This window comes from Nerophis lumbriciformis, linkage group LG16, assembly GCF_033978685.3.
Source record: "Nerophis lumbriciformis linkage group LG16, RoL_Nlum_v2.1, whole genome shotgun sequence".
NCBI classification, from domain to species: domain Eukaryota; kingdom Metazoa; phylum Chordata; class Actinopteri; order Syngnathiformes; family Syngnathidae; genus Nerophis; species Nerophis lumbriciformis.
In genome coordinates this window covers 14,327,509-14,347,098 of record NC_084563.2, presented here as the reverse complement: position 1 = coordinate 14,347,098, position 19,590 = coordinate 14,327,509, and the positions used below count along the sequence as shown (strand labels likewise).

General features: G+C 38.6%; 1 protein-coding gene across 3 annotated transcripts in view; it reads right to left on the bottom strand.

Annotated features, from left to right (window-relative positions):
• Positions 1 to 19,590, bottom strand: part of septin6 (septin 6) — a 39,932-nt gene that overhangs the window by 12,644 nt on the left and 7,698 nt on the right. For all 3 annotated transcript variants that reach the window (XM_061976690.1, XM_061976693.1, XM_061976691.2), the window contains exons 2-7: positions 19,014 to 19,128; positions 14,819 to 15,014; positions 14,560 to 14,746; positions 8,783 to 8,944; positions 7,628 to 7,724; positions 3,524 to 3,692 (exon numbers count right to left, since the gene is read on the bottom strand). In XM_061976690.1, coding sequence (XP_061832674.1) covers positions 3,524 to 3,692; positions 7,628 to 7,724; positions 8,783 to 8,944; positions 14,560 to 14,746; positions 14,819 to 15,014; positions 19,014 to 19,128 — 926 coding nt within the window. The remainder of the gene's footprint in view (positions 1 to 3,523; positions 3,693 to 7,627; positions 7,725 to 8,782; positions 8,945 to 14,559; positions 14,747 to 14,818; positions 15,015 to 19,013; positions 19,129 to 19,590) is intronic.

The window sequence follows — 19,590 nt, the reverse complement described above, 5'->3', positions numbered from 1 at the left end:
ATTCCAAGCTGATTATCAGATCCTACCCATATCTTTGTTATGTGTTGCAGCGGCACCTGAAGTGAATTTGACAGCGCACGTGTCATAATTTTGACGGTCAGCTGGATAAAAAAAAATACAGATAGCCATATCATTTATCAAGAATTTAACAGAATCTTGACTCATCTATTTAGGAACCGGTACTCAGTATACATCCCTACTCTGCAGTCATAACAGGTGTGCCCCAGAGATCTTTTCTGGGTGCCCCTTTACCTTGTCCCCCTTTGCCACGTCTTCCACAAATTTAGTACTCACTACTTGCTCTATCTCTCCACCAAACCAAATGCCGCACTTCGAGCATCCTCCCTCACCTACTGTTTATCTGAAATGAAATCAGTGTTCAATTCAAACCTCCTTCAACAGTGAGAAAAACCAAAATCCTCCTAATTGGTACAAAAATCTTCACTTTCCTAGTCCCCACCATAGGTTAAGAGTCTGGGTGTCATCTTGGTTGGCACACAGTCATCTCAATCTCATATCAATAACATCACCGACTCTGCTTATTTCCATTCTTTGTAACATTACCAGACTCCGCCCTTCTTTTACCGTCTTTGCAGCCTCTATCCTTGTTCACGGTCTAGTCACACTTCCTCAGAAACCTTCTTTTCCATCCATTTTGCTGTACCATCTGCCTTCCTCAGCACCATAAGGAGCAGAGCTTTCAGTCCACACTGCTCTCAAACTCTGAAACGCTCTACCGTCTGACATCCCATATTGACTCCCTTCATAACTTCAAATCCAGACTCAAACTCATATGCTCAAAATTGCAAAATCAATGTAAATGCTTCTACACCAGGGTTGTCCAAACTTTTTGACTTGGGGTCGTATTGGGTAAAAAAATTGTCCGGGGGCCGAAAGCCGACTGCATGTAACACACACACACACACACACAAATTATATATATATATATATATATATATATATATATATATATATATATATATATACATATACATATATATACATATAAACATACACATATATATATATATATATGTATAATATATACATATATATATATATGTATATATATACATATATATATATATGTATATATATACATATATATATATATATATATATATGTATATATATACATATATATATATATATATATATATATATATATATATATATATATATACACACACACACATACACACAAACATATACCAGAATACCGGTACTGTATATAGATAGATGTATATATATACACACATACTGTACATACACATATATATACACACACACACATATACATATATACTGTATATACACACACACATACTGTACATATACATATATATATACATACACACACATATATAAACACACACAGCTGGTTTTACGAGCAGAGGGGCATGTTCAACAGCTATACATACAGTATATACAGATATACCGTGTATATATATATATATATATATATATATATTAGGGTTGTCCCGGTACCAAAATATATTTTGATACTTTACGAAATAAAGGGGACTACCAAAAATGGCATTATTGGTTTTATTTTAACAAAAAATCTTACTGTACATTAAACATATGTTTTTTATTGCAATCGAAGAACAATTTTGTCCTTAAATAAAATAGTGAACATACAAGACAACTTGTCTTTTAGTAGTAAGTAAGCAAACAAAGGCTCCTAATTTGTCTGCTGACTTATGCAGTAACATATTGTGTCATTTATCATTCTATTATTTTGTCAAAATTAAGAGGGAGAAGCTGTAGAAAATGAATTATTAATCTACTTGTTCATTTACTTTTAATATCTGGTTATTTTCCTTTTTAACACGTTCTATCTACACTTCTGTTAAAATATAATAAACACTTAATCTTCTGTTGTTTGGATACTTTACATTAGTTTTGGATGATACCACAAATTTAGGTATCGATTCGATCCAAAGTAGTTACAGGATCATACATTGGTCATATTCAAAGTCCTCATGTGTCCAGGGATGTATTTCATGAGTTTATAAACATAATATAACATTTTACAAAATGGAAAAAATATTTTGTTACGATAAAAAATATCAATGTAATCATTGTAGTATCGACTAGATACACTCTTCTATTTGGCATCATTACAATGGATGTTAGGTGTAAATCCACCCATGGCATTCGTTTACATTGAGGAGGGCTAACTTTTGTTAGCGGTGACGCCGGTGAGCTTTTGTATCCTCCTACGGTGTGTAGTGAAGCATTTTTAGCTATTCCTCGTCCTGCAGAGATGATACTTGTAAAAAACTTACTTTATTTGTCGCCATGGAGGCAAGGATTAGTGATTTAGAAGTAGCTAAAACACTGCAGACTGCAGATGGACATTAGCCCCTGTGTTATAGCTTCACCTTTATCGTTTGCTTTGAAGCCAAAATGCGTCCGTTCTCCCTTTTCTGTCTACACACTGTGTCTGCTTGTAAGTACTCTGTGATTGTGAGTTGCCGAACATGCTCCTTTGTTCGTAAAACCAGCAATGTCACGACGTGACGAAGGTGTGCCGTCGTGCCCGTTAAACCCTAATACATATATATATATACACATATACATATGCATATACAGTATTTACATTCATATATCTTTATATAAATATCTATATATATCTATATATATTAGACACATTGATATATCTTTATATATATATATATATATATATATATATATGTATGTGTGGGGGAAAAAAAATCACAAGACTATTTCATCTCTACAGGCCTGTTTCATGAGGGGGGTACCCTCAATCATCAGGAGATTTCCTGATGATTGAGGGTACCCCCCCCCCTCATGAAACAGGCCTGTACAGATGAAATAGTCTTGTGATTTTTTTTTTCTTTCCCCCACACATACATATATTGCGCTCTACTACGGTATCGAGCACTATTTTTTGGATAACCTTATTAAGACATATATATATATATATATATATATATATATATATATATATATATATATATATATATATATATATATATATACATACAATCGGACTCCAGCACCCCCCCGCGACCCCAAAGGGAATAAGCGGTAGAAAATGGATGGATGGATGCATATATATATATATATATATATATATATTTACACACACACACACACACACACACACACACACACACACACACACACACACACACACACACACACACACACACAATATTAATATAATGGATATGCAATTAATATAATTGTATATTAAAAGTATGTGAAAGCTTGACTCCTATCATGTTTTGCATTTTTCCCATCATTCATTGCAGTGGATTTAAATGGGTGTAATTTGCTTGGACATTTGTTATAATATCCACAAAGGTCAGGGTTCAGGGGGCCGCAGTTTGGACACCCCTGCACTATCTACAACCTTGGTTTAATCATTTACTGTCTTATCTTCATCTTGTAAATTGCTTTATCCCTACATCGTAAAGTGTTCTCTGGTTTCTTGAAAGGCGTTTAGAAATGAAATATCATGGTTGACCGCAGCATTGAAATAATAAGCTACCTGAAGGGCTTGCTGTCGGGGTCCGTGTCCTTGAAGCCCATCTCCTCCAGCTTGCAGCGGCGGTACAGCTCGTAGTGGCTCGTGTGCGTCTGCTCGCGCAGGTCCTCCATGTTCACTCGGATCAGCATCTCCCGCAGTTTGACAAAGTCACAGTGATTCTCGTTTTCCACTGGGGAGACAAGCACGTAAAAAGAACATAAAGAAATGGACATATCCGGCCAAGACACTTCTGATTAGCTCATGTTTTCTCATGTGTTGAGCATCATGTTGCAATATTGCGTGCGACACCATGTGAGTGCATGCAAACACAGGACCAAATTTTGTACGATAACAAAATATGTTGTATATGTAGACTTCCGGCTTTAGAAGAGGTTTTCACACTGTTTTTCTACACTACTTACCTTGGGTCTTGATGTGCAAATACAACAAGATGGAGCAGCTTCATACTAACGCAGAATCCTTGTTAAAACTCAAACTTTGCACCAATAGACTATAGTGTGGCCGCGGGCGGCCTGCGCCACATTGTTACGGATCGCTCAACAAGTCAATTAAAAATCAATTAAAAGTCCATTAGTGACACGCTGCTGCAGCTCGACACGCTGTATGAGGTTGTACGAGATGGTCAATTCCAAATTCACATTAGGAAAAAAAACAAATACTTGTGTTCAATTTGCACTTCCTGACTAAGCTAAAGTATATATTATTAACCTTTTTTTATTTTTGGCTAAGTTTGATACTCATTCTGTTATGTTTGCAAGTCAACATTTATTTGTTTAAACTAAATTTATTGAAAGCCTATTTGGATGACCTATTGACCTATATATTTTATAGTATATAGTATTTATTTCTACAAAGTTGGGATATATGCCTCTTATTATGTATTATTTTGATGGACTGATTGATATTCTGTTTGATTTTATAAATCGAATAGAATAGAGAAAAAAATATGTATATACATTAGAGATTATCGGCCGATAAATGCTTTAAAATGTAATATCGGAAATTATCGGCATCGGTTTCAAAAAGTTTAATTAATGACTTTTTAAAACGCCGCTGTACGGAGTGGTACACGGACGTAGGGAGAAGTACAGAGCAGTTGCGTCTCCCAGTCATACTTGCCAACCCTCCCGATTTTCCAGGGAGACTCCTGAATTTCAGTGCCCCTCCCGGAAATCTCCCGGGGAAACCATTCTCCCGAATTTCTCCCGATTTCCACCCAGACAACAATATTGGAGGCGTGCCTTAAAGGAACTGCCTTTACGTGCCGGCCCAATCACATAATATCTACGGCTTTTCACACACACAAGTGAATGCAAGTCATACTTAGTCAACAGCCATACAGGTCACACTGAGGGTGGCCGTATAAACAACTTTAACACTGTTACAAATATGCGCCACACTGTGAACCCACACCAAACAAGAATGACAAACACATTTCAGGAGAAAATCCGCACCTTAACACAACATAAACACAACAGAAAAATACCCAGAACCCATTGCAGCACTAACTCTTCCGGGACGCTACAATATACACCCCCCGCTACCTCCCCAACCCCGCCCACTTCAACCTCCTCATGCTCTCTCAGGGAGAGCATGTCCCAAATTCCAAGCTGCTGTTTTGAGGCATGTTAAACAAAATAATGCACTTTGTGACTTCAATAATAAATATGGCAGTGCCATGTTGGCATTTTTTTTTCCATAACTTGAGTTGATTTATTTTGAAAAACCTTGTTATATTGTTTAATGCATCCAGCGGGGCATCACAACAAAATTAGGCATAATAATGTGTTAATTCCACGACTGTATATATCGGTATCGGTTGATATCGGTATCTGTAATTAAGAGTTGGACAATATCGGAATATCGGATATCGGCAAAAAAGCCATTATCGGACATCTCTAATATACATACATACATACATACATAAATACATACTAAATATAGTATATAATATAATGTACATATATCTATGAATGTTCTCATTCATCCAGGTCATTGTCATCTCAGGGCATTCAATCGATCGTAACTGGACTGTTTGGTTTGTCTTGAAAGACGTTTCGCCTCAGAGTATGCTTCATCAATTCGAGCTCATAGACTTAAATTGGTCAGATCTAGTCTAGCAGCTGGTGCCAAAACCCCAAATAGTTATACTCCAAATAACCAGGAGGGTGTGCCTGGGAAAGGGTGGTTTGGCATCATAATGAGGAAAAACAACTGTTTTGATGCAAACGAGCAATCCTAACTGTCAAAGTCAACGACAGTCTTTGAAGTGCAATTTCCCCTCGTTAGCATCGAGGTATTGTGAGGCAGAACGATAACTGTGGATCGACTACTACCAGTCCAAAGTAGTCGAAATCCCTTGCGTAAGCATTCCATTCGGTTGTAAACAAACGGCACAAATGGCATTCTGGTCACCTTCTGTTCACCTGTGGGATGTTCCAAATAAGTGTTTGATGAGCATTCCTTAACTTTCTCAGTTTGTTTTGCCACTTGTGCCAGCTTTTTTTAAACATGTTGCAGGCATCAAATTCCAAATGAGCTAATATTTGCAAAGAAATTAAGTTTACTACCGTATTTTTCGGACTATAAGTCACAGTTATTTTCATAGTTTGGCCGGGGGTGAGATTTATACGGTACTCAGGAGCGACTTATGTGTGAAATTATTAACACATTACCGTAAAATATCAAATAATATTATTTAGCTCATTCACGTAAGAGACTAGACGTATAAGATTTCATGGGATTTAGCGATTAGGAGTGACAGATTGTTTGATAAACGTAAAGCATGTTCTATATGTTATAGTTATTTGAATGACTCTTACCATAATATGTTACGTTAACATACCAGGCACGTTCTCAGTTGGTTATTTATGCCTCATATAACGTACACTTATTCAGCCGGTTGTTCAAAATTCTTTATTTATTTTAATTGCCTTTCAAATGTCTATTCTTGGTGTTGGGTTTTATCAAATACATTTCCCCCAAAAATGCGACGTATACTCCAGTGCGACTTATATATGTTTTTTTCTTTCTTTATTGTGCATTTTCAGCCGGTGCGACTTATACTCCGGAGCAACTTATACTCCGAAAAAGACGGTACTTCGAACGTTAACGTCTTTGCAGTGTATTCAATTGAATATAAGTTGAAAAGGATTTGCAAATCATTGTATTCTGTTTTTATTTAACATTTACACAACGTGCCAACTTCACTGGTTTTGGGTTTTGAACATATATATGTACATACATACATACATACATACATATATACACATTTATATACATGCATTTGCTATTTCATGTCAATTTTGTTCAATTAAAATCTCATTTGATTAACGTTTGCACAAGTTACCTCAGCTAATTGTCGTTAGCCTGTCAATCAGCTGGTCCATTGTACCTTAGCATTAAGCGAGCAGCATGAAAGCCAACCTTCATCCTGTATAATTAAATGGCTTTTTTACAGTTTATCCCAAACTGTATTGTTGATTTAACCCAATTCCTACAAGTATGTGCACTTCTTGTGTTCATTATTGTACTTTCCCTTGTGTGCTTAGTTTGACAGTGACTTCATTGTGGAGACTATCAATAAACAGCCTCATCTCTAATTTTAAAGACCGTTTACATATTCGGCAAAGTAAATTCCAACACTCAGGGAGGGCAGGATAATATATGACAATAAACCAGGGGTGTACAAAGTACAGCCCGTGTTACAATGTAGAAATAAAATATGCAGCAATAAAGGAAAAATAGAGCAAAACAATATAGGAAAAAATATATATGTCTATACTAATTACTAATATTTGTTTGCCTTTTTTAAAGAAAATATATGCATCATCACCAATTATGCAAATTATGTGATGATGTCATATTGACGCCGCCCGGGCCACGCCCCCACTACCATAAGTTATTTGTAATCGGTGGGAAACATTGTGTAGACTGTTCAGCCTGTTGTTTTGTACTGTTCATGTGTATACTGTGTGTTTTTCAATAAAGTACAAAAAAAAAAAAAGATGTTAAAGATGGCTGCAAGAGGAAACGTGAGAGGGACACAACTGCGGGGGGCATGTACTCCCATTTCTAGCAGCACAGGAAGGGAAACTGTCTTACCCTGCACGGTGCCCCAGGGATACTGGCGGGCCTTCACCATCTTGTTCCCGATCTTCACCTCCTCCGTGCTGCCCACCACTGCGAACGGCAAATGGCTCTGTGGAGAAGACGTGGGTGTGTTGGTTGTTGCCAGCTTCCTTATGCCAATAGAACACGAAAATATCCAAGACAGAGCTGAAACCTGAGAATAATTATTTTCTGCAGGTTTAGTGCCAGGAAGTTACGGCTGTGCTCTAAAGGGTGAGCGCGATGGGGAGGAGCGCCTTGCATAATTCACAGACCACATTGGTCTGTTTAAAAAAAAAAAAAGAAAAAAAAAGTGCCATATTGTCGAGGTGACTTTTCCCCCTTTTATCCATGGTTACCAGCTAGCAAATGCCTTTGGTCATGCAACCAACCTTGCTTTTTATTGATATTGATTACGTGTCTACCGCAATATATAATGATATCGTTATATCGCCCAGTCCAATCTGTATTACATGTATGATAACATAAGCATTTTCACCATAACTCACATAAAAGGCACACGTCTATACAATAGTGGCCGCCATATTAAACATTAGGCTATTTTAACTCAGGTCAGTTTTAGAAAAGGTTAAAGTTAATCAGGTAAATCTAATATTTAGACATACATTTCAGTACAGTACTTGCACCGGAAAAAGGATAACATTAAATTCCAAAAGCAGCGTTTGGAAAAGCGTATGATTTTTAGGATTAGAGGGGAAAACAATCGTTCAAATTCAATTGTTTGATTGCATAAAAACAATACTAATTTCTCTTTACGTTTTCAAACAATAAAAATAATTTCGGAAAATCTTTCCTCCCAGGTTGGTATTTTGTCAAAAAGTGTGTTTTCATTGACTAAAAATATTAACCAAAAGGTCAAAAAACACCTTTTAGTAGACATGCCTGACTCCCTAAATGTAAAAGGGTTCCTCCTTAGAAGTAGTTGCTGTCGCAGTAGTTTTGCAGACAAACACACAATGAATGAACACAAGGAGAGTCAGGGCAGATGTTCTTTTAAGTGTTTTTGGCTCATGCGTTTAAAGACTGTCAAGCTTGCTGCAGGCTAAGCTGATTGTCTGCAGCGACGACGCTGCATGAGGGCTCTGTCTTCGTTCTTCAATGCGCAAGGTGTCGCGACGCGTGACTTACGTTCATGGTGGAGTTGATCTCGGCGACGGACTCGTCGTCGGTGGGGAACTGGTAGATCTGCACGCCGTTGCTGACCAGCTCGCTGGTGATTTTGATCTTGAACTTGGTCAGCTCACTCTTGGAGATGGCGTCGGACTTGGCCACGATTGGGATAATGTTGACCTACGGGGCGCAGACAAGAAGATGGCGCGAATGTGAGATGACATCATAGTGAGTGACAACAGTCTTCAGAGGTGAAGCTAAGAATAGAACATTTTTTAATGGGGTTTTAATAAAAAAAGAGTTGCCTTTGTTCAGCATTTTCACTGACTCACGTCCCACCCGATGAATACGCGTGGTGGTCAAGGTAGCTCTGTTCTCAAAGGGTCCTAGGCTCCGTTTAGCCTTTCTCGAAGAAAAAAACGCCCTTTGCTTGTGTTGTTTTAGGCTGTACGAACTGTTCAAATCGCAGAAAGGATAAAAGTTTCTGCACAGTTACACGAGATGTAATCAAAAAGGGAGGAAGAGTGCAAGATTTTACAAAACGACGACGAGAAACTCATGCAGCTCACACTCCAGTACAAGGGAGCAGAGTCAAAGAATGCAAGAGTTTGTAGCGAACACTTCGTTAAAGGTTTGTTTGATATACTTTTAACGTTTAGTATTTCCCATTTAAGTATTATTAGTTCAGTCTTTATTTGAAGGGACAATGCACAGAAACATTAAGCTCAAAGACAGATATGTTCTGTACCAGATTATAGCTAAATAGCTCATTTCCATCTGCAGTCCCTGGCTACCTAAATTAAAGGGATACAAAAATCATGCAATAAAATGATGACAATAAAATCATACTATAGCATGTAATCAAATTAAGAAAAGTCATAAAATGCCCTTTCATTGACACATACTTAATATACAATACAACCACACCTCATTTACATCATCACACAAAGACAATACATGCTCTTGTTCACATCTGTCATCATTTGTAAAAACAACCATGATTTTAACAGACACACCTCACAGTTTACAACAAATGCTCTCATGGATAAATATAATACACTTTAGGTTGATGTGTCAATCATAGTGCCCACCTTAGTGACCCTGTGAGCAGCTTTGATTGCTCCAAAGCCACTTTTTAACTTCAATTGTGAATGAAGAGTAATCTGTTAGACTTTTCAAGTTTGTTGTGAGGTCGTTCCATTCCTTTATCGCTTTATATGAAAAGGCTGATTGTGCAAAATGTTTTATGTCTGGGTACGCTACACTGCCCCCTGGTGGAGACTGGTGTGTTTCTAGTTGCCACAGCAGATGTAAACTGGACAAAGTGCTTAAGTGGCGCTGGTGCAGTGTTATTTAGGATTCGATGGGCCATTCGTATTGATGCTAATCTTTGAATGTTAGCTAAATTTAACAGTGTATATTTTTGGAGAACTAAACCGTGATGGTGGTGTTGTGGTTTTTTCGGTCAAGGTTATCTTGATAATATTTGTATTTCTTAAACTTATGTTTGTTATGAATGTTTTGAAAAGCACCAACTCGGTGAGTCCAAATAAAATAAATCAGAGGTGAGCAAAACCTAAAAGTAGAGATGTCCGATATTATCGGCCGATAAATGCTTTAAAATGTAATATCGGAAATGATCGGTATCGGTTTCAAAAAGTAAAATTTGTGACTTTTTAAAATGTCGCTGTGTACACGGACGTAGGGAGAAGTACAGAGCGCCAATAAACCTTAAAGGTACTGCCTTTGCATGCCGGCCCAATCACATAATATCTACGGCTTTTCACACACACAAGTGAATGCCACGCATACTTGGTCAACAGCCATACAGGTCACACTGAGGGTGGCCGTATAAACAAGTTTAACACTGTTACAAATATGCGCCACACTGTGAACCCACACCAAACAAGAATGACAAACACATTTCGGGAGAACATCCGCACCGTAACACAGCATAAATACAACAGAACAAATACCCAGAACCCCTTGCAGCACTAACTCTTCCGGGACGCTACAATATACACCCCCCGCTACCCCCTACACCCAAACCCCGCCCACCTCAACCTCCTCATGCTCTCTCAGGGAGAGCATGTCCCAAATTCCAAGCTGCTGTTTTGAGGCATGTTAAAAAAAATAATGCACTTTGTGACTTCAATAATAAATATGGCAGTGCCATGTTAGCATTTTTTTCCATAACTTGAGTTGATTTATTTTGGAAAACCTTACTACATTGTTTAATGCATCCAGCGGAGCATCACAACAAAATTAGGCATAATAATGTGTTAATTCCACGACTGTATATATCGGTTGATATCGGAATTGGTACCGTAATTAAGAGTTGGACAATATCGAAAATCGGCAAAAAAGCCATTATCGGACATCTCTACCTAAAATAATTAAGTTTTTACCAAAGACAACAATCATAAATGAAGCTTTCAGCACACACACAATGTTGACATCAATAATTACAGTATATTTTAAAAAAGACAGATAAAAACAGCCATCTTGGCTTGGTCGCCCACTACTGTTTTTTACTTTCAAGAAGTTACATGTCGGAATACAAGCAATGGGAGATTAATTAGGTGTGCTACTTCTCAACTACTACTTCCTACAACTCGCCTACTATGATTCGCTGGTATTGTGAAAACTAAAAACTCTCACACACTCTACATAATTGATGCTATCGTCCTTTTCAGGTGCAGCAGCATACGAGTGCATCCCTCGGATAAATTTGAAGACTGCTCCGTCGTCAGATGAGGTCGCCGCTGCTCAGGCAAAGACTCGGGGCGTTCACGCAAATAAGCCCCTGGCGGGAGCATCTCGCATAAAAGCAGTCAGCTGGTGAACAACAACATCACGAGGTGTAGCGGGAATACAGGCAGATGGCTTTAAAAGGCTCGTGACCCATGAGTGGAATGAAGGCGTCCATATTGCTACAGTGATACAACCCTTTTCATTTACAATCATGCGTAACGATTCAATGAATTCAAATGCGATTAAAGTACAAAGTGAGCGTCTCATGTGGAATGGGGAAGTACTATGAGGGGATTTTTGCCTAGGCCATTCGGAAACACTATGTTTTTTCTGCAAAAGTGGGATTTGTGGGCAGAAAAGCAATGATGTGTAAATGATGTCATGGCACTGCCCGGAAGCATCCAATCAGATCGCTCCGCTGACATTCCCATGCAGTAAATGGTAATAATATAAGCCAGCACTCATTTCTTCCTTTGTCAGCGCTCACAAGCGATTTAAAAGTCACCTATTAGGCAAAATGGACTGTTATAACAGTACGGTGTGTCCCTGGAGACAGTTTATGAGCACCAAACGTTAGGAACATTCACGTTCTCCCTCACTTGATCTCTCCATTTGTTTGACAAGAGGCGCTCAAGCAGTCGATTTTGATTTCCGGGTTTTCATGACACATCGCTGCACATGTAAAATAAAAGTCTTAAATAAACCCTGAATCGTGGGAGCTAGACGTGGGAATATTTGGCCACCTCAAAATTTGTTTTCGATTGGGCTGACTATTCAATTCAGATTCAATTCATCTTGTTATACATTATTCTGTATATAAATTATAATCAAACCTTTTCAAAACCTGCTGAAAACCTTCTCTTGCCTGCTGACGTACAATTTATACGCACAGTACGATATCCTAAAAATCATGTATAAACAAATTCTAACAAAAAGTTAAGTTAAAGTACCAATGATTGTCACACACACATACTAGGTGTGGCGAAATTATTCTCTGCATTTGACCCATCACCCTTGATCACCCCCTGGGAGGTGAGGGGAGCAGTGAGCAGCAGCAGTGGCCGCGCCCGAAAATCATTTTTGGTGATTCAACCCCCAATTCCAACCATTGATGCTGAGTGCCAAACAGGGAGGGAGTTGGTCCCATTTTTATAGTCTTTGGTATGACTCGGCCGGGGTTTGAACTCACAACCTACCGATCTCAGTGCGGACACTCTAACCACTAGGAAAACAACATTCATTTGTAAAAAGACAAAGTAATTAAGTAAAAGGAACTCAGATTTTAGTTTTGGAACATTGACAATGGAAAGATGCATTTAAATTAAAGGTGTCACGGAACAAAACTATGTAAAAGTCTTCCTGTATTCCAAAACAATTGAAAATCATGATTAAAAGATATGATTTTGTGTGAAATGGTGCTTTATTTAGTTTGTTGTAGCTTGTGAAGTGGAAATCTGGCCTTGCGGTCTTGAAAAACAAATGCTGTAGTTGTGTGAATAGGGGGCAGATGTTGTAGGTTTATAATTCATTCTGCTATTTTCTATTCATTATTTACTTGAATGTTATGTTAATTTTGATTTTAATACATTAAATAAATGGAATGTTTATTTTTTTTTTTTACATTTATTCTACGATTTTTATTTACCAAAATCACAGAATTTTGATTAATCTACTAAATGAAAAAAGCTGGTGTTGCTAACACGTGTGTCCTCCTGACCCACTTATGGTTTTGTATCTAAAGCTATGGCATTTATTTACCCTCTGAGACTTATTTGAAATAATAGACAACAAATAGCAGATATGGGGCCTTTAGGGGACTTGTAAATCTGTATTGATTGTTTGGGCCGTGGTGTTGTTACACTTCTTACTTGAGAGTCCAATAATCGCAACAATCCTGGCTAAAGGTTTTGCCACACTAAGTGGAATTGAATCAGGGTGTGTGCCTAATAGATGTATGTACAGTCACGATCAAAAGTTTACATACACTTGTAAAGAACATAATGTCATGGCTGTCTAATTTCTACAACTCTTATTATTTTGTGATAGAGTGATTGGAGCACATACTTGTTGGTCAAAAAAAACATTCATGAAGTTTGGTTCTTTTATGAATTTATTATGGGTCAAATCTGCTGGGTCAAAAGTATACATACAGCAATGTTAATATTTGGTTACATGTCCCTTGGCAAGTTTCACTGCAATAAGGCGCTTTTGGTAGCCATCCACAAGCTGACGTCACACGGACAAAGATAAAACCTCCTGGAGGAAAGTTCTGTGGTCAGATGAAACAAAAATTGAGCTGTTTGGCCACAATACCCAGCAATATGTTTGGAGAAGAAAAGGTGAGGCCTTTAATCCCAGGAACACCAATTCCTACCGTCAAGCATGGTGGTGGTAGTATTATGCTCTGGGCTTGTTTTGCTGCCAATGGAATTGGTGCTTTACAGAGAGTAAATGGGACAATAAAAAAGGAGGATAACCTCCAAATTTTTCAGGACAACCTAAAATCATCAGCCCGGAGGTTGGGTCTTGGGCGCAGTTGGGTGTTCCAACAGGACAATGACCCCAAAAACACGTCAAAAGTGGTAAAGGAATGTCTAAATCAGGCTAGAATTAAGATTTTAGAATGGCCTTCACAAAGTCCTGACTTAAACGTGTGGACAATGCTGAAGAAACAAGTCCATGTCAGAAAACCAACAAATTTAGCTGGACCGCACCAATTTTGTCAAGAGGAGTGGTCAAAAATTCAACCAGAAGCTTGTGGATGGCTACCAAAAGCGCCTTATTACATGTAAGCAAATATTAACATTGCTGTATGTATACTTTTGACCCAGCAGATTTGCTCACATTTTCAGTAGACCCATAATAAATTCATAAAAGAACCAAACTTCATGAATGTTTTTTGTGACCAACAAGTATGTGCTCCAATCACTCTATCACAAAAAAATAAGAGTTGTAGAAATTATTGGAAAATCAAGACAGCCATGACATTATGTTGTATGTAAACTTTTGACCACGACTTTATATGACAACATGGAACTCACCTTGCTGTCGAGCTTCTTCATGGTCACCAAGTCGAGGGATTTGAGCGAGTGCCCCGTGGGAGCGATGAAGTAGAGACATGCGTGGATGCGCGTGTCGTGGTAGCTGTGTAACGTGCGCTTGATCTTCAGCTCCTCTTGGAGATACGCTTCAAACTGGGTATCGATGAACTCCACGATAGACTTGTAGCTGCCAGAGACACACAAGCGGACAAGACAATAAAAACCTGTCTGGTGGCCTCTTTTACATGCGGTAATGTACCTGTCTTCCTTATTAATCTGGTCCCCGAAGCCCACGGTGTTGACGACGGTGAGCTTGAGGCGCACGTTGCTCTCCTGGAGCTCGTAGGTGTTGGACTTGAGCGTCACTCCGGGCTGGCTGTGCTGCGTGGGATCGCCCTCAAACTTGGTGTTGAACAACGTGTCCATCAGAGTGGACTTGCCCAGACCCGTCTCTCCTGCACAACATCATATAGAGAAATGGAATCATTTTGGAGGACACAACTCAGGCATAGGCAGGTCAGGTGGGCATCCATAATGGTGTTGACCCGTTGTTTGTTTTAATTTGTGACGCCCATACAAAGCAAAAAAAAGTTGAGTTAAGAGTACTTGTTGCAACCAGCATAGGTGCTGGAAATTCCAATATGTAAATAGTTTGCTGTCTAACAAGGCTGCAGCCATCCATTATTTGATTATTCGAGTAAACGGATCAAACACACTTAATAGCCTCTATGCGTAATTTAGGGGAAATAGCTGAAATAAACAATGATTTTTCTGCTTGCCATAAGCTTCATTCTTTTTTCTAATAAATGCACATTATAAACAACGAAATTGTCACGGTTGGGTCGCATGATGCGGGGTTTTGTTCTCCCAGGATGCAAAAGGACGAATCCGGACAGGACTTGCACGTAAGGATATCAATCCTAGACATGTACAATTTGAATGCAATTTCTGATTTTTTGTAATCTACAGTATTTGTTATAAGTGGAAGCCATTAGTTTAGTAAATATGTTACTTTTATGAGTGTATCTTCTTTACATTTCACTCAATTGTCCATCCAAAACGTTGCCATATTCTTGTATGAGTCACTGAATGAAGACAAATAAGAATTTAAATATGCATCAAACAAAAATGTAGGCAATCGAGGTAGGAGGCGTGTTTGCTGATGCACTCTGACGTTCATGTATCTCCCAGGCAGTCAGATGACTCAGTCAGCTGGCTTCTTCTGCAAGAACTTCTATTTTTAATTCTTCACGGCCCATCTATGTCAGCCTGTTTTTTGCAGGACATCTCTCCATTTAGCAACCGCTTAACCGCTCCTGTGAATCTTTGCAATTTTATAGTAAGGCCAATTGAAATACGATAGTTACGTGGTTCCTTGCAATGTTACACATGGATGAACTCATTCCACATTTATGTACAGTGAGACTCTAGGACAAAAGGCGCTAGAAATGTCTTCTTTGAGCTCTCATCGGCCTCAACATTAGGTACACCTGCACAAGCTTACGAAATCCAATTCAAGTGTAAATTAAAACTGAGAATTATTATGTTCTCGTTTCATTATACCTTATCTCCGAAAATAGGGCCAAACATCTATGGCCAAAATAACAAACAATTATATTTTTTTTATCAATATTGAAATCACAATTATTTATTCGCATTAGCTTGGCAATGTACTTGAGATAATCGGGTTGGGAAATTTGGGGGCGGGGAGCGTGTGAACGTGACTTCATTTTGCCATTTTTCAATGAAATACCGTATTTTTCGGACTATAAGTTGCAGTTTTTTTTCATAGTTTGGCCGGGGGTGCGACTTATACTTAGGAGCGACTTATGTGTGAAATTATTAACACATTACCGTAAAATATCAAATAATATTATTTAGCTCATTCACGTAAGAGACTAGACGTATAAGATTTCATGGGATTTAGCGATTAGGAGTGACAGATTGTTTGGTAAACGTATAGCATGTTCTATATGTTATAGTTATTTGAATGACTCTTACCATAATATGTTACGTTAACATACCAGGCACGTTCTCAGTTGGTTATTTATGCCTCATATAATGTACACTTATTCAGCCTGTTGTTCACTATTCTTTATTTATTTTAAATTGCCTTTCAAATGTCTATTCTTGGTGTTGGGTTTTATCAAATAAATTTCCCCCAAAAATGCGACTTATATATGTTTTTTTCCTTCTTTATTATGCATTTTCGGCCGGTGCGACTTATACTCCGGAGCGATTTATACTCCGAAAAATACGGTACATTAAAGGAAAAACTTTGTGTTTTTGTTCATTATTAGTAAAAGCATTTCAAATTGTTCCTCGTTACATGATGCCTTTAGCTCTATTTATCCATTTTTGCTGGGCTTTTTCGGAGCCATAAAAAAACAGTCATCAATGAGACACCTTCGCTTGACATCATCTTCATCTTGTGTAACGATTGAAAAGGTCCTTCAATGCACATTTCATACACACCAACGGGGAGTGCATGAACATTAATGCGGGGCACAGCTTGTCAGAACACCGGCGAAAAGTGTTTGCGCTCGACAGAAAAGTGTCTCCAGACTATTTAGCACGATAACGAGCCATTAGTTGGGTAGTGCGACTCCAAGGAGGCAGAGCAGCGTGTTGTGCAGGCGTTCACACCTTAGCAGCAGTGCAATCTTTAACACACTTGACCCCATGGAAAGTCGGTGCAGTGAAACAAAGCCCGGAATAGGGCTGGGCAATATGGCTTAAAACTGTAATAAAATGTTTCTATATTCGTCGATATCTATAATCATTGATATTTGTATGACCTATCAAAATTAAGAACCAGTGTGTGTGGTGTTCGGGTCTGTGGGACCCGTTTTAAATTTTTATTAAAAGAAAAATTATACAATTAATTAATTTTTCAAACTGGGACTCACTGGCTTTGGCTCATTTTCTGTGAAGAACATATATCAGAATACATATTTAATGACCCCACACCATACACCCCCCCTACACATTTCTATTACATATAAGATGTCCAGGTCCACTGGACCCGGGGCTAATAGAAGTGTGGAAATTAATGTTCTGTGTACCGCACGCACGCATGACCCACAATGCACTTCTGCCATGACCCGCCCCCGCCGAATTCTTATTGGTTGACGTGTGTGTGACGATTGCTGACATTTGCTTCGTCTCTTACGCAAATGAGATGAATAATAGTATTTGATATTTTACGGTAATGTGTTAATAATTTCACACATAAGTCGCTTCCGGAGTATACTGTATGTCGCACACCCGGCCAAACTATGAAAAAAAACTGCGACTTATAATCCGAAAAATACGGTATTTGGGTTAAAAATATTTTTTGCAAACCAGTAATTCTAGTCTGCAAATGATGTGTTGTTGTTGAGTGTCGGTGCTGTCTAGAGCTCGGCAGAGTAACCGTGTAATACTCTTCCATATCAGTAGGTGGCAGCCGGTAGCTAATTGCTTTGTAGATGTCGAAAACAACGGGTGGGCAGCAGGTAAAAAGGTATGCTTAGACCAAAAATAAACAAAAGGTGAGTGCCCCTAAGAAAAGGCATTGAAGCTTAGGGAAGGCTATGCAGAACGAAACTAAGACTGAACTGGCTACAAAGTAAACAAAAACAGAATGCTTGACGACAGCAAAGACTTATTGTGGAGCAAAGACGGCGTCCACAATGTACATCCGAACATAACATGACAATCAACAATGTCACCACAAAGAAAGATAAAAACAACTGAAATATTCTTGATTGTTAAAACAAAGTAGATGCGGCAAATATCGCTCAAAGGAAGACATGAAACTGATACAGGAAAATACCAAAAAAAAGAGAAAAAGCCATCAAAATAGGCGCGCAAGACAAGAACTAAAACACTACACAAAGGAAAACAGCAAAAAAACTCAAAATAAGTCAGGGGGTGATGTGACCGGTGGTGACAGTACACCTACTTTGAGACAAGAGCTATATTGATGCATGCTTGGTTATGGTTTAAAGTCATATCCAACAATTGCGACAATTACTTTTTACTGTCAACTGAGTTTCGTTTTTTAATGATTTTTGCTGGTGGTGTAACTCCGGATTTTTTCAATGCAAAAAATGTGCCTTGGCTCAAAAAAGGTTGAAAAACACTGATATAAGTTACATTTAAACCAGTGTGGGTGGCACTGGGAGCAGGTGGGTAAAGTGTCTTGCTCAAGGACACAACGGAAGTGATTAGGATGGCGGAAGCGGGAATCGAACCTGGAACCCTCAAGTTGCTGGCACGGCCACTCTATCAATCGAGCATTTTCCAAATGAAATGTCAAGAAAGCAGAGGAAGAGGTCCATGATGCATTCAGGAACACCACATCTGGCCTAAACACACACGTGCTGTTCAAATACCAGTCTCATGACGTTACGTCGACTTTCACCGGCACAATAAAAGATGTTGTCGCTTGTGACCGACCGTGTACTCACCGACGCAGAGAATGTTGAAGCAAAATCCATGATTGACAGATTTGTTGACCAGCTGGTCAGGCATGCTGTCGAAGCCGACATGGCCGGCGAGAGGCACGGTCCGGGCACCTTCTCCCTGAACACAACGAAAATACAGTTCATACGCTATAGCAACGCTTTTCAATGGAGGGCTTAAGCCCCAAAACGGGCTGAGAAAGGACATCAGATCAGGTATAAAAAAAAAACAGATCCTTAAAAACTTTAATGAAAGTTTTTTTTGCAGTAAGTCCTTAAAAACAGTACATCATTTGTGTTAGCCAACATTTTTAAGTCTGTCTTTAAAACAGCATTGCTATCCAGTCATATAATGTAGTAGATCTTTTACTAGTGTTTTATGCAGTCAACCTTAAAAACAGCATAGTGCTCCTGTCATTTAGAGGATCTTTGAATAGCTTTTTTTGCAGTTTGTTCTTAAAAACATCAGTGCTCCTCCAGTCCCATAGAGGATCTTTGGCTAGTGTTTTTGCTGTCGGTCCTTAAAAACAGCACAGCACTCCTGTCATATAGCGAAGGAGTTCTTAAACTTTTTGACCTGGAG